The sequence below is a fragment of the Chanodichthys erythropterus genome, chromosome 15, assembly GCF_024489055.1.
Source record: "Chanodichthys erythropterus isolate Z2021 chromosome 15, ASM2448905v1, whole genome shotgun sequence".
Lineage (NCBI taxonomy): Eukaryota > Metazoa > Chordata > Actinopteri > Cypriniformes > Xenocyprididae > Chanodichthys > Chanodichthys erythropterus.
In genome coordinates this window covers 33,490,432-33,507,402 of record NC_090235.1, presented here as the reverse complement: position 1 = coordinate 33,507,402, position 16,971 = coordinate 33,490,432, and the positions used below count along the sequence as shown (strand labels likewise).

At 36.5% G+C, this 16,971-nt stretch overlaps 2 protein-coding genes across 2 annotated transcripts; both read left to right on the top strand.

Annotated features, from left to right (window-relative positions):
* The first annotated feature begins 692 nt into the window (after positions 1-692).
* Positions 693-9,977, top strand: paqr7a (progestin and adipoQ receptor family member VII, a). Its single transcript, XM_067412276.1, has 2 exons — positions 693-795; positions 5,666-9,977. The coding sequence occupies exon 2, from the start codon at positions 5,761-5,763 to the stop codon at positions 6,835-6,837; it is 1,077 nt and encodes a 358-aa protein (XP_067268377.1). The 5' UTR covers positions 693-795; positions 5,666-5,760; the 3' UTR covers positions 6,838-9,977.
* An 811-nt stretch (positions 9,978-10,788) lies between these two features.
* Positions 10,789-15,483, top strand: sh3bgrl3 (SH3 domain binding glutamate-rich protein like 3). The gene is made up of 3 exons (XM_067411361.1): positions 10,789-10,943; positions 13,546-13,713; positions 14,844-15,483. The coding sequence occupies exons 1-3, from the start codon at positions 10,899-10,901 to the stop codon at positions 14,907-14,909; spliced, it is 279 nt and encodes a 92-aa protein (XP_067267462.1). The 5' UTR covers positions 10,789-10,898; the 3' UTR covers positions 14,910-15,483.
* Positions 15,484-16,971: the final 1,488 nt, after the last annotated feature.

Here is a 16,971-nt window from a genome sequence, read left to right as displayed (position 1 = left end):
GTTAAATATGGATATTTTTCTTACACAAACACATTGCTTCACTTCAGAAGGCCTTTATTAACCCCTCGGAGCCGTGTGGAGTATGTTTATGATGGATGGATGTGGATGGAGGCACTTTCTTTAGCTTCATACTGTTGGTCTCGCTCACTGCCATTATAAAGCTCGGATGCCTCAGGATAAATTTATTAATATATCTCTGATTGTGTTCATCAGAACATCACCTGGCTTGAGGGTGAGTAAAGCTTGGGGTAATTTTCATTTGAAAGTGAACTAATCCTTTAAAATGTCCTAATTATAAAACCTAATCCTGGTTTAATCTAAGCCCTGTCTGTGTACTGTGCCAAAATATCCCTAATACCTGAAAGATATCTCTCGAAAGAGAAATCAGCTGTGACAGTAAACAAAAAAATGAATCTAGGCTGCATGTGTTAGGCCATCATTTGAAGGGATCTTCTGAAGAGACATAGAAGTAAAAACAAAAAGCACAACAATATAGGAATATACAGCTAATAAATAACAATAATCTAACCAGCCGCGTTTCTTACTTTCGTTTTTTATTGCTTTAGTATTTATTTATTTATTTTTACATCTTTTATGCGTCATCAAAACAGCAATGTGACTTAATATGTTCTCTGACAGGGTTCTTATTGCGTCCTTAGCTCGCAGTGCCGCCGACACAAAAGGCGTGGCTAGCGAGAAACATATAAGGAAGACAACAGCTAGTCGCATATTATCCAGTCAGTTTCCAGTCGGAAATTATTTGCGGTGCCAGATTTGCGGAAGACCACAAAGAAGGTAAATACAGACCTCTGTGCTTTTCTATTCTGTGTTCGTTTTAGGAGCTGCACTGTGGCGCATCTCACAATTATCATTACACTCTTGATTAACTCTCGTATGAACCGAGTTGTGTCTTAGATTTCATTTGGTTGTAATTTAGAACACATAAAGTATTAACACCGTTTGTGCCTCTTGTTCACGCATGAATGAAATGCTGGAATACGTACTGGTGTCAACATGTTTCTTTTTTTTACCGCAAGAACCCATGATTGCATGTAGAACTAAATATGATTTCCATCAACAAGTAACTTTCTTAACTACCTGTTGCTAGAAAACGGCATGTTATGTCTTATATAATGGTTAGTTACATGGAAAGTCATCATTTACTCACCCTTATGTTTTTTTTTTCTTTTTCAAACGCTTATTAGCCTACTTGTAGTAGGCTAACACTTTACAATAAGATGCATAAGCTAGTGGATGCAAACTCAAAGTTTGATCTCCTCTTTAGGATTTTCTTCAGCAGCAAGTGAAGAGCTGGAAATGTGTTCAAGTTTAAGACGAGGCTTACCATGACTTTGTGGACTGATTATTAATGTTTGGCCTTGATGGTTACTTTTAAGTTTTCAATTCCATTTACTGCAAATACAAATCACAGACTTTATTTAAATGGTTCTATGTGGTCTTTAAAGGGTTAGTTCACCCCAAAATTAAAATAATGTAATTTATTACTCACCCTCATGGCGTTCCACACCCGTAAGACCTTCGTTAATCTTCGGAACACAAATTAAGATATTTTTGTTGAAATTCGATGGCTCAGTGAGGTTTTGAGTCAAAACACTGCTTCAGTAAGCTTCAGAGCGTAATGAATCAGCGTGTCGAATCAGCGGTTCGGAGCGCCAAAGTCACGTGATTTCAGCAGTTAGGCGGTTTGACACGCGATCCGAATCATGATTCGATACGCTGATTCATAACGCTCCGAAGTTTCCTGAAGCAGTGTTTTAAAATTGGCCATCACTGTATAAGTCGTTATTTAGTTTTTTTTGGCGCACCAAAAACGGGACGGGTGTGGAGCGGCATGAGGGTGAGTAACAAATGACATTATTTTCATTTTTTGGTGAACTAACCCTTTAAAGTTGCTACAATATTACACATAACAATGTCCACACGTGAGGTATTATGAACTAGCATATAGCTAGCAATGCTAGCAATAAATAGCAATAAATAGCATTTATTAATAATGATAATCATACCTTATTATCATGAATAATAATGCATAACCAATATTAATTAATTTAATCTTATTGTAAAGTGTTAGGCCTGTTTTTTCTTCCTTCAGTGGAACAGAAAAGATGTTTAGTATAGCTCTTTTCCAAACAGAGAACTCTAAACATTCAGAAGGAGATTTTTAAACTCCATAAAGCACCAAAAAATAAAGTAGTTTAGTAGTACTAAAGTAGTACTCATTTAGCATATTACAACAATATTCTGAAGCTGTAGGTATATGGACACACGTGTGTGTGCGTGTGCTTGTTTTTGTGATTTATGAGGACACAAATTTGTATTATGATATGGGTATTACGACGTAAACATGAAATATGAGGACATTTCATGAGTCCTCATATTTAAAATGGCTTTAAAAACATATTAAACAATGTTTTATTAAAAATGTAAAAATGCAGAATGTTTTCTGTGATGGGTAGGTTTAGGGGTAGTGTAGAGGGATAGAATGTACAGTTTGTACAGCATAAAAAACATTATGTCTATGGAATGTCCTCACTAAGATAGCAAAACAAACCTGTGTGTGTGTGTGTGTGAATGAGATTTTGATGAAAAGGTTTTCTGTGAATAACAATTTTTGTCGCCAGTCAAAATTGTTAAAATGTTGACTTCAAAAAAGTTGGAATAAAGTAACCAAATCAAATGTGCTTTCTTTTTATGTGGCAGCCTATACGTGGTATTTTTTTCTGCCCTTTTGGAGCTTAACAGGAGGTTTAGCAGAATGTTTAGGCAAACCTTTTCATAAAATAAAACCATAGACTGTTGTTTTGTTTCATAGGTTTGAACAACTTGAGGGTGAGCAAAAGGCAGCATTTTCAGTTTTGGATGAACATGAAGTACAGTCATTATCTCATAATAAGAGCTTTAAACTCCACTTAAAGTTACTCTAAACTCTGAACAGTTATGTAGGTAACTTAAAAGAGATGCTTCCGTTCACCAAACCTCTCAGCTCTTTGACTACAGGAACTAAGAGGGATTGGGTGTCACAAATGTGGTTTCCTGTGTGTCTTTATTTCAACCATGACAACTCTCACAATCATTTTATCATGTTAATGGATATGACAGTGCTAATTTATTTGGTCTTGGTGGACTATCTACTATGTAGGCTGCAGCTGCAGCGCAAGGGTGGACTTATACTGCCATTAGATACAAAGAGATATGTTGCTGCTGGATGAATAGGCATTTCATTTGATGAATAGGCAGGGGCATTTCCTCTGAAGAGGCAAGGGGGGCAGTGGGGGCAATTTCTCCTCAAAGAAATTGGATGAGAAAATAATCCATATTACAAAAATAAAACAATGCAAAATTACAAAATGTGACATTAAAAAGTGTATAAATCACTCATTTTGCTAAAGTAACACTGTCCAACAGCAACACCCGCAGGTAAAGTTACAGCAGGAGTCCACATCTTTTGCCTCTTCTGAGCCCATAGAGTTTTAACAGACCCCCTAAAGCATGTGATGGGTTTGGTGGGCGGGTAATTGAGAATGAATGGGGTAAAGTCACATGAGAGGAGGCAATGCCTCCATCACACTATGATTGGATGTAATAGGTTATGATAAGATATGATTAGTTCACGAGATAAATCCTGCCTTTTGTTTACATGTGCGTTCCACGTTCGCGAATCAGTCTGAATGAACAAAATGAAGGAGTTAAAGGATTCGTTCACTTTCAAATTAAAATTTCCTGATTATTTACTCACACCCATGTCATCCAAGATGTCCGTGTTCTTCTCTCTTCAGTCGAAAAGAAATTAAGGTTTTTGAGGAAAACATTCCAGGACTTTTCTTCATATAGTGGACTTTTAATGGCCTCCAAATGGTTGAAGGTCAGTTTTATTGCAGCTTCAAAACATTCTACACGATCCCAGACGAGGAATAAGGGTCTTATCTAGAGAAACCATCGCTCATTTTCTACAACAATTAAAAATTATATACGTTTTAACCATAAATGCTCTTCTTGAACTAGCTCTCTTCTTCTCTATTTGAATTCCAGCAGTGTAGACACTGCTAAGTGAATTACTGCCCTCCACAGGTCAAAGTTTGAACTAATTGTTATATACTTGCACTAGCATATTGTATATGAAAATTTAGTTCAAACTTTGACCTGTAGAGGGCAGTAATACACTTAGCAGAGTCTACACTGCCGGAATTCTAATCGAAGAAGGCTAGTTCAAGATGAGCATTTATGGTTAAAATGTATAAATGAAAATGAGAGATGGTTTCTCCTAGATAAGACCCTTATGTCTCGTTTGGAATCGTGTAGAATGTTTTGAAGCTGCAATGAAACTGTAATTTTGACCTTCAACCGTTTGGAGGCCATTGAAGTCCACTATATGGAGAAAAATCCTGGAATGTTTTCATCAAAAACCTTAATTTCTTTTCGACTGAAGAAAGACATGAACATCTTGGATGACATGGGGGTGAGTATATTATCAGAACAACTTGAGGGTGAGCAAACGGCAGCATTTTCAGTTTTGGATGAACATGAAGTACAGTCATTAACTCATAATAAGAGCTTTAAACTCTACTTAAAGTTAAGTAATGGTATTTAACCAGGAAAATGTGACAACGTTAAGTGTAACAGATTTTACGTTTGATTTATTAAAAAAAACTGTGAGGACTTTGCCTCCTCATTTCAGAACACCACTGCACACCACTGGAATAGGTACATATAAATCCCATAGCAGATCTAGACAGGTGGAGCTGGGGAAGGTGGAGGATTTCAGAGGACCAGGACCAGCAAACACTGAGCCACACTATTTAAATGCTGAACAAGCAATCTCATGATGTGATTGCTAACAGATTGCATGTAAAGGACCTATGAGCCTATGAGCCATGAAGATATTCTAACATCCTCTTATGAAGAAAGTGTAAAGCTTGGTTAGTTCACATGAAGAATAGCAGAAACAGCCTTAGGCTTTAGGTGTTACATTTTCATTATTTAATTATTTTATCTAATTCTTCTGTGAATTAATATAAAATACAATTTTTATTTTACATTAATTAGGTGATGTTAATTGAATGACTGCTGGAATGTTTGCATTTTAAAAATTATTTTGTCTCTGCAGGAGTTTAAATTAACTGCAAAAAGTTACTAATATGTGTACATGTTAACTATGATGTTATTGTAGATTTTATTTGTCAACTATCCATTTAAAGTACTTATGTTATTACATGGCAAGTGGTGCTCACTGCAGATGCACTTTTCTGGACGTCATGGGTTGAGCTGGAACTAGTCCAGCTCCACCTCTATGGATCTAGGTGTGGTTGGACCATTTAACTCAACCCATTATGCCTAAATTACATCCGGAGAGGAGGAGCTGGACTTCACACTCACACATGACTGCAGTGAGCAGCCTGTCTTGCACAGCTCTCTGAAATACTTGATTCTGATTGGTCAGTCACAAAATTCCAAGGTCTGTTATTCCCCAATAATGACTGTTGTCAATAGCAATGCTGTATAACAGACTGCTCATCCAGGTATTCTATGCCTGCAATTCTTTCATGTTTTTCTTATCACATTAAAACCTTGTGTTCTCTTTTTACATCAATTGTTTTGAACACTGTAATGGTGTAAATGTTTTTTTTTTTTTTTTTTGATTTCCCAGATACGCCAGTGTGTCATAGGTTCTGGCCTGGACTATTGTGTGGCTCTTGGAATCTGGAATGTAAATTTCCATTCTCGGGTACTCCAGAGATTACCATGGCGACAATTGTTATGGAGCAGATTGGCCGTCTCTTCATTAATCTGCAGCAGGTGAGGCGAGTTCCCCAGATGCTCTCCGAGGCCCTGCCTTCCAAGACCGACACCCTGCGTGACACGGAGGTGCCCCAATTTTTCCGTGAACGCTACATTTACTCTGGCTACCGGGCACTCCACCAGAACTGGCGCTACTACTTCCTGTCGCTCTTAGAGCGGCACAACGAGACTATAAATGTTTGGACGCACCTAGTCGGAGCACTAGTGATCCTCATGAGAACTGCCCAGTTTACGGAGACCATAGATTTCATGAACGATCCTCATTCCTGGCCACTTCTCATCCTTCTCTTGTCGTCAGCAGGCTACATGAGCTTTAGCACCGTGGCCCACCTGTTGGCGGCAAAATCGGAAGTCTGCCATTACGCCTTCTTTTACCTGGATTATGTAGGAGTGTCAATTTATCAGTATGGAAGCGCAGTGGCACACTACTACTATGCTATTGAAGAAAGCTGGCATGCACGTGTCCGAGGCTTTTTCATGCCTATTGCTAGCTTCTTGTGTTGCCTGTCTTGCTTCGGCTGCTGTTACGGGAAGTATCGCAATTACAGCCTACCTACCTGGGTTCGTAAAGTAGGCCAAGTGGTGCCTTCAGCCGTAGCTTACAGTTGGGATACCAGTCCTGTGTTCCATCGTTTTATCATCTGGGCAAGAGGCGATTCCAAAAGTAGTCCTGCTCTGCCCTTTCACTTTGGCCAAGTGGCATTCTTTCTTTCCAGTGCTTTGTTCTTCACTCAGCCTATTCCCGAGCGCTGGTTCCCAGGTCACTGTGACTTCTTAGGTCAGGGTCATCAAGTATTTCATGTGCTGCTTGCTCTGTGTACAGTCTGCCAGATCAATGCTTCATTTTTGGACTACCACAACCGTAGAGACTACTATGTGAATCTCCATGCTGATGGCGAGGCATCGTTCTTTGTTTTGCTCTATATTTTAACATTTGTCATCTCTGCTCTAATAGCCTTGTGTATGCTGGTGAAAGTAAAAAGATTGTTTGGCTATGGGGGAAAACTAAGTAAAGAATAGGAATAGTTAGGGCTAGAATAGGTCATCCTTTGGGCGCTGTCAAGGAGCATTACTGTTATAATGGAAACAAGGGCATTTTCTGATGAAAAGGTTTATTTAAGAACTATAGCCATTAGGTAACAGTGATTGTTACAGGACCAACAAGAATATTGATCCAGGAACGTGCAGAACGTTCCTGGATCAATATTCTTGTTGGTCCTGTAACAACATTCCTATCAACTAATCAGATTTTAGAGATAGGCAAAGTATTAGAGTTAGGGATCAGGTTATGACTATGTTTGTTTTACAGACTGAACTTTGAGCAAATACTCAATGTGTAAACTGATAACATCATTAATGTTAAGGCAGGGGTGTCCGATCCTGCTTCTGGAGGGCCACTAAACCCACTAACCCCAATTAAACACACAAGAACAGGCTAGTCAAGGTCTTACTAGGCATACACATCCAGGCAGGTGTGTTGGGTCAAGTTGGAGCTAAACTCTGCAGGACAGTGGCCCTCCAGGAGCAGGTTTGGACAACCCGTTCACCCCTGTCCACCCCAATTCACCCTAATTCACAATGCACTGACCAATGAAACCAACACGGACAATCACCAAATTACAGTATGTAATTTCTCAGATGTTCCATCAACATGTTCAATCGCGAAAACAAGTGCCGACCAATGCCTAAAGATGGCGATAGGGGTAACACTATAATCTGACAAAGTGTCTCTTGCCATTGGTCGGCATCTTTCGGTGAAATGATATGACATTTGCCCTTTAATATTCTTGAATGTATTTTGAATTGTGCTTTTGTTAAAGGGACATTTCACCTAAATATTGAAATGCTGTCATTATTTTTTTTACCTTCATGTGGTTCTAAACCTGTATGGCTTTCTTCGGCTTTCTTCTTTTTGGTGAACTAACCCTTTAATTGATGCACCTTACTTCTATTATACACCACCAGCAAGTAAGACTAATTAACCAGCATACAGTATTTAAAGAGGATATATAAATATTTGTTAAAAGTGTAGACTTCATATTGGTTTGATTTGCCTGATACTTCGGAGATCATAGAGAGATTTTTTTTTTTTTCCAATTCAAACAGGATTTTAAGTTTGGTTGATCTTTTCTATAGTACAATAAGGTGTTTTAATGCCTGATTTTACTTGAAGTATGTAGATTTTACATAGGAGATTTTTAGTGCTGTCTTTTTTTTAAAGCTGCAGTCCGTTACTTTTTTTGGTTAAATATATAACCAAAGCCATAACCAGCCAGTTATATACTTCAAAACTATCTCCTTACCTTAGCCCGATTTGTAAGCTTGTAATAATGTTTTATAATAAAATCTGTACTGGTGGGTTTCTGCCGTCATTACATCGCATCTGTAAACAGAAAGAAGGTGTCCCAGCTAGTAGGCTATATTTTCACCCGTAGTCAGAAGCAAAAGACTTCGGAAATTGAAATCTACAGGTAATGCTAATACACTCTAAATACACATAGTCACGCAATGCTGATGTTGTTATCATTAACAATTTGAGAATAAAGTATAGCGGTAATGATAAATTGCACAGTTTGACGTGATCCGAGCTGAGCGATTGTTAGATTTAATCACTATTGGCAGCGCGATTTATTGCAGGCCTGAGGCTTTTTTTCTCAGTTGGTCAAAACAAAAGTGGCAAACATGTTACTTACTTGTTCAGATGACATTTTCCGGTGAAAATTCATACTTCAAGACTACAGTCTGCGATTGCAAAGTACAGTATCCACACCGATGTGGTGACTGATAGCAAACAAATTCATCTGCGCTGAGGAGCCGTGCCGATGCACAACCCACGTAAAGATGATAATTCTACAAATAACTGCAATTGCAGGTTTCGAACAGAGATGGCGACAAAAAGGTTAAACTTACAGACTGCAGCTTTAAACAACAGAAAATAATGTTATAAAATCAATCATATTAGTTAACGGCAAGTATAAAAATAGCAAAATGTCTACTTTGTCATATCAGCGATTATAAGATTTTTCTACAGCACATGTCCTGTTACGATGGACAGTATTCCCAATGCATTCCCAATGCAATTATTATCACTGCTGTGCCTTAATGAGCATTTTAGATGGACCTCAGTGATTCTTATCACACACGTCTGTAATAACAGTAGCATTGTATTACTGAGATTGCTTGTATTTGCTTTGAATGACCAGTGTAACGATTTTCTTTGTAGCATTATTGCACTTACTGGTCCCTTATTTTATTGCACAAGTCAAGAAAACCAGTGCCTGCTTACAGTATAAACCAGTGTACTTTATCTGGATGTTAAAGGGAATGCAAAACAGAAGCACATTTACTTTGACCAGATCAGAATTTCTAACTGTCGTTCTCTTTTCACAGTTATCCTCCACTCTTTATGTAAAAAGGACACCCAGTGATTTGGCTGTCCCGATTGGGTCCTTAATTAAAGAACTAAATAATGTTCCACTGTGTATACTGCCTACTACAGTATATGAAGTAGCATGCAATGATTAAAAAAGAAGTATCAAACCTACTGCTACGTTGTTGTCACAATTTTACGCACAGCAATTTGGTGTATAAAAAATGCAGTCTGGTCAAACAATGGTGGTTACATTACTGAATGGTACTGTGGCTTCACTGCTTATGCATAGTATACATTTGGGTTTCCCAAACTGGGGATTATGAACAAAACAACTCTGAGGGTTTATAAGGGAACTACAGGAGGTTTGTGATTTGACTAAAAGTTAATTAATTAAACACATTAATCAAATTAATTCACAGGTGTTTTACCAGTATATTGTATTATATTGTATTGTATTGTGTGTGAGGGTTAAAGGAAACTATAACAGAACATGTCCTGTCAGAAAATTGCCAGTACCTTTACTGATTTTCTCCAGATTGTATTTTATTTTTTTTTTTTTTAACAGCGTGGTATACACTTTTGCTGTTTCTGTTTAACAAATATATGTATAATGCACATTTTAAATAGTAGTATGCTACATACTGCACTTTCTTAACCCATTTCTATCACATGTGTAAGTGCATTCATCTGTGTATTTTTCCAAACTGTTTGGGCCTGACTAGAGCATTTTATAAAAGAAAGGCCACTTTGTTTGGTGATGGTCATGTGGTTTGATTAAACATTCAAAGTGATGCTATACTGCCCTCTTGTGTTTTCTTTTGAATGATCAGCTTTATGTTAGATTAAAATAGTTTTGCTAGCATAAATATGTAAAGGTCAGAAAACAGGCAGATCTATGCAGAACATGAATGTCCCATTTGGACTGTAAAACAGGAAACCGTTGACAGTTTCCTGGAAAATTTATGATGCATTGGTGCAGGGCTGTGACTGGATTGGAGCAAACTCTGTACTGCAAATACACTGATAAACTTTATCTGAGGGAGGAACTTCCTCTTTTAGAATTGCTACTTTGGCTATTTGGGTCATTGTACAAATGCGGTGGCATTTGCATTGAATTATTTTCAAAAACTTTAAACCAAATTTACTACATTATGAGTTTAACTGATCTACTCCATTCTAAATATTTGCATGCTGTTTACCTATTAGCCTACATCAATTCTTTGTTCACGTATATCGCTATTTTTAATATTCAGTTGTTAACAAAAATCATGGTAATTTTTTAAAATGGTTCCCTACTGAGAAAACTTACAAAATATAAGATTAAGTGATAAAAAGAGGAGACTTCAACTCCTGAGGAGTTCACATCCATCCATCCATCATGATAGAGATCTTTTGTTAAAGAATTCAGCTTATTATAATAAAAAGGGAAGAACGTTCTTAAAAGAACCGTTTTTTTCTTAGTTTAAATAACATTTCAATAATGTAAAGAACTTTTTTTTCCACTATAAAGAACCTATTGTGCAATGGAAAGGTTACACATATGTTCACGAGGAAGACAAAATGAGACTGCATTTCCTTGTGTAAAAATAAGGCGCTGTCTCTTTAAATAAATGAATAGCGGGTGTCAGTAGTGAAACGGCGGCTGTAGAGCAAGAGAACGGGAACTGATCGCCTCCAGAAACACAAAGGGACATTACGATCCACCACTATGAGCATCAAACTGTATTACACCACCGTCACTGCATCAAGAGAGGTGAGAATAAACCTATAGCCATGTGGACTCAGAAAGTAAGCAATGCATTTGAGGAATGCAGAGTTAAATACATTTGAAATGGAGGATTAGGCTTCTAGACACACCCAACTGCTCCGTCAACATACATCTAGCCACATTTAAACGCAATTGCAACAGTAGAACGCTTATAAATGCCTTGCTAAGACATTATTGTAGCGCACAAACATTTTAAGTGATTGCAAAACGTAGTAATTTGTAAATTCTGGATGTGTTATGATGTTGAAGGAATGATGTGCATCGCATTGAGAGCGGAAGTCATGTTGTCTGACTGTGTTGAATGTAATTGGGCTTTCACTAATGGTACATGAAGTCTGACCTTGATTAACTATTTGTTTTGCACGAGCGCCCATTAGATATGGCTTGTAAATAAAAACGTCCGCTTTAAATCTTGTACACGTCATAACGGCACATATCAGATTGAAACGATGCATTCTTGAGCTTCTGCAAGCTACATTGTTGCTTTGTTGAGTCTGTGCACATCTGTTATGAATAAAGAAAGAATGTGTTATGATTTAAGGCTGATTTTGCTGCATTTCTATAATCGCGGGCCTGCAAATTATGTGAAAAGCAGAACATTGAAAGTATACTCTGTCATTTTTGCTTATTAAAGTTTTGCAAATTACTAAATGAGCAGCACATTTGAGAAATGTTATTAAAATGATTTAGTTTACATGGAGTGGGTCGCTCCTCATGGGTGCCACCATGTTGGGATCACATGGCCAACCACGTCGTGCTAATGACTTGCTTGTTACATTTTACATGCAAGACGCTACTAATAATAACAAATAATGATATGTTAGCTCTTGCAGCCAGTGCTTGATGTGCTTTACAAAACACAAGCAAATAAAAAAGCTAATGAAACTATATAACAACAAGACAGCAGACAGTTTGCAGCAGACAGGTGTATCGAATACCAATTATAAATACGGGGTCACCTATTGCAGATAGTGGACATATTTAATGTATGAGATATGCATTAAAATCCCCCAATCAACCCTAATAGTATTTTTCCATTTTAATGTAGGTTAATGTTTAGTTTTTAACTGGTGAGTTGCCTAAGGTGTGGTTTGCTGCAGATATGACCTAACTTCCTAAATACAGCCTTGTCACATAGCGTTTCATTATTAATCATCAACTCAGCATTGAAACCACTGGCTGTTAAAAGCAAAGTACACATTTCCTACACTTATTCATGCAGTGTATGATTTGATTTGTTTGGTAAAAAGACCAGATGAGAAGAATGTTTTTAATGTTTTACATTTTAATGCATTTCCTGAATTGGTAAAGTAAATTAACTTCCTCAATAATGTTCTCACATGATCATGTGACTTTTCAGGAAGTAGTTTAAAGGGTTAGTTCACCCAAAAATGAAAATTCTGTCATTTATTACTCACCCTCATGCCGTTTCACACCCGTAAGACCTTCGTTAATCTTCGGAACACAAATTAAGATATTTATGTTAAAATCCGATCGCTCCGTGAAGCCTGCATAGGGAGCAATGACATTTCCTCTCTCAAGATCCATAAAGGTACTAAAAACATATTTAAATAAGTTCATGTGAGTACAGTGGTTCAATATTAATATTATAAAGCGATGAGAATATTTTTGGTGCGCCTAAAAAAAAAAAAAAAAAAGACTTATTTAGTGATGGCTGAGTTCAAAACACTGCTTCAGGAAGCCTCGGAGCGCAATGAATCAGTGTGTCAAATCAGCTGTTCGGAGCGCCAAAGTCACGTGATTTCAGCTGTTTGGCGGTTTAATCACGCGATCCGAATCATGATTCGATACGCTGATTCATAACGCTCCTAAGCTTCCTGAAGCAGTGTTTTGAAATCGGCCATCATTATATAAGTCTTTTTTTTTTTTTGGCGCACCAAAAATATTCTCATCGCTTTATAATATTAATATTGAACCACTGTACCTACATGAACTGATTTAGATGTGTTTTTAGTACCTTTATGGATCTTGAGAGAGGAAATGTCATTGCTCCCTATGCAGGCCTCACTGAGCCATTGGATTTCAACTAAAATATCTTAATTAGAAGGTCTTACGGGTGTGGAATGGCATGAGGGTGAGTAATAAATGACATAATTTTAATTTTTGGGTGAACTGACCCTTTAAATGCAAAGTATACATTTCCTACACTTATTCATGCAGTATATGATTTGTTTTTTGGTTGGTAAAAAGACCAGATGAGAAGTAAAGTAAATTAACTTCCTCAATAATGTTCTCACATGATCATGTGACTTTTCAGGAAGTAGTTTAAAGATGCATTCACATTTTTATCACCATTTCAATGACATGTTGTTATTATTATTGTTATTATTATTATTATTATTATTAAGAAACACTATTCTAAAAGACTGTTTATCATGTATATCTTTTGTCATTTGTTTTCTTGAAGCAATCCTTGAATCTTGAGCTAAATTTGAATAATTCTAGTGGTGGCTTGAAAAATGCAAATTAGACAACAGCCTGGTTCAGTTATTTAACAAAAGAGGCCCAGGAAAGAGACTGTACAGTTGTTTACTGCTTGACCTTGACAGATCTCCTTGTTTCTCAGGTCAAGTCTCAGCAGGCGGAGGTTATGCGTATTCTGGACAGTAAGAGCATCAAGTATGAGTTGATTGACATCTCGGTGGGCGGTGCAGTCCGGGATGAGATGAGGAATAAATCAGGCAACCCCACAGCAATCCCACCTCAGATATTCAATGAAGACCAGTACTGTGGGGTAAGGAGGACTGGCTTTGGTTTGAATATAGGACTTTAAAGGAACAGTTCCCTAAAAAAAAGTGAAAATTCTGTTATTTTCCTCACCCTCTTTTCAAACCCTCATCGCTTTCTTCTGTGGCTCTGAGGTGTATCTTTGAACAATATTTTGGCCATTTTCTCCCATATTAAATGGGAACTGGAAATGTTCCAAAACAAAACAGAAGTATCATAAAACTAGTCTGGACTTGTCTTTTGAAGCCATTTGATTGGTTTGTGAGACTAACAGACCAAAATTGAAGTCATTATGTACTGAAATCCTGAACACAAACTTGAATGCAACAATGAAGCATTACATTTATAGTGAATAATGTCAGAATCGTTTGCAAAATAAAAGTCTGTGTTTACGTAATATATATGTGTGTGTTCTGTGTATAATAATTATGTATATATAAATACACACACATTCATGTATACATTTAAGAAATATTTTATATTTATATATATATATATATATATATATATATATATATATATATATATATATATATATATATATATATATATATATATGCATGTATTTATAATACTAAACTTTATACCTGTATGTGTGTGTATTTATATATACATAATTATCATACACAGAACACACACACATATATATATTATGTAAACAGAGACTTTTATTTTGCAAACGATTAATCGCGATTAATCATTGCAGCCCTAATTTATTCACCCTCATGTCGTTCCAAACCTGTATGACTTTCGTCTTCTGACCAAAAAAAGAAGAAATTTTTAAGAATGTTGATAACCAAATAGTTTTGTTTCCCATTGACCTCCATTTCAAGTCCGTGCAATGAAAGTCAATGGGAACCAAAACTATCAAGTTTTTGTAAAGAGTTCTTTAAAATATCTTCTTTTATGTTCTACAGAAGAAACTCATACAGGTTTGGAACAACATAAGAATGAGTAAATGATGACAGAATTTTCATTCTATGGTGAACTGTCCCTTTAAATATAATTTATTCCTTTTATACATTATGTTTATTTATTAAATATTTATTTTATTTATTGATTTATTTTTTTTATCAGATTAATTTAGTTTCAGAACTACATAAATATTGATACTGTGTGTGTTTCTCTTTCTTTCAGAACTATGAGATGTTTTCTGAGGCAGTGGAGGCAGACACAGTGGAACAGTTTCTGAAGATTGCATGAGAGCCAAACCTGGTAGCATCCAACATCCTCTTCCCTTCTCTGGTCCATGTCCACATTCCCAAAGGGAGGCCTGCCTGTTCCCCTCTGCTCCGCTGGCGGTGCCTGCCTTATATGTCTCAATGCCATGCCACATGCCAAAAAAAAAAAAAATCTACAGAAAAGCACATACTTACTCTGTACCACGAAAATATTTACCCTCAATCTGAGACACGGTCACTCATTTACTCCTTTGTGCTTTTGTTTTGATTATCTTGTTTATTTCCTCTCGTGTCCTCTTTGGTTCCGACGCTTAAACGCCACTAATATGTCTTAATCTCATTTAGATCAGAGCGCTTGGATGTGTAGTAATTAGGTCAACTAATCTGGTTAGCAACCCCATGTTTATTCCAGATTGAACTAATCCACAGTCCAAGAAATACAAGAATCACTTTGGGTCCAGAACTTTAATCAATTTACCAATTTGCATAGATGATCTTCATATGTTCCCATCTACAGTACTGATAAATAATTCGGAAATGGTTAAGTATTTGTCGGCTAACAATTTTAATGTGTTGGTACCTTAAAAACACATGCCCTAATTTCCAACAAGATATTGGATTCTATATTAAGCACACTGCTTTGTTTTGTATGGTTTAGCAGTGTTGCAGGAATGCTCTGATTTCCATTTAACATTCCCAAATTCAGGGATTGAAAAACGTTCCATTGCGTTGAACTGTGCCAATAAATTTCTGTACGAATGTGTTTTTCCATTTAAGCATATTCCTCTATTCTCTGACAACAGAACTTGAGCTGTGGGTACAAACCTTGGTCCAGAGTCTGAAATACTGAACAATCTTAAAATCCACAGATTTACAGTAAAAAGATGATGAATCTCACGATAACATGTCTTGGTCATAAGAAATCACGTTTTGCATTAGGAATATGAAACTGTTTTTTTTGTGCATTTTGATATTACTTTCATGACAGTTAAACACAATTCTATTTAACATAATGAATATTGTTTTACCAACAGATTGTTTTTGTCCAAATTATTTTATCCAAATCAGTGATTTTAACACACACCATTATTTAAATACTTCAATTTACATTTGTTGTTTTTTTGCATTTCTATAATAATTGTGCTAAATTGTCATGAAAATAATGTCAAAATGGAAGAAAAAATTGGCTTAATTTTGTTAAATATAATTTCCTTCTTTTAATTTGTTCAATGAAATATGACCCAGACACATTCTTGACAATTTCCTGAGATTCAACCATACTAACAGAATAAGAAATAATGAAAATGTCTGCCTAACTCCCAACACATTCCCGTTATACCACAGAACTTCATCTCATTTTATTCTGATAATGCACTAAATGTTGGTGTTTCTGTGATCAGCAATGCAAACCTTCCCTGAGCTTTTAATTAGCTCAGTACTTGAGCAGCAACCACGAAATTCATCATCTAGTAGCCGAATCAGTCCATACGGCATAGTTCACATGTACATGCTGTTCCATCAAGTGTCTATCAATTGAGTTCATTGGAGGTTGTAGCATTGACATTTCCAGCAAGTTATGCTCTAGCACGTTATATTGGTCATATTGGTACTTAATTTATACTGTATACTTGGCACAGTCTTACAATCTTGATGTGAGTCATGGTCCCACATCTTATTAATTTCATCTGGCATCTGTCGTGTCAACTGCTTCCAGTTAGTCTTATAGTCATATTTACAGTATATGCCACTATTGTTTTTTGTGGGCAAGTTTGAGGATGTGGGACCTGCACGCACAGACAGCTGGCTCATGAAAATGATTGTGAATCTTCCTATGTCGTTATTGTTTGTAACGATTTCTTGTGGTCTCTTTGTGCTGTACTGCTTTGCTATTGGACCAATGCCCTTTTTGGCCAAAATAAAAGAATGATAATTAGGGAAAGAAATGCTGTTGTCTTCCAAGAAGATGGTGAAATTGTGATGTATGGGTCAAATAAAAAGTGCGAAAAAACCCATTTTCATATTGCTGGAATGTTTATATTTATTTATTTGACAGCACTTTTATTTAAAACAAGCATTTTTTATAA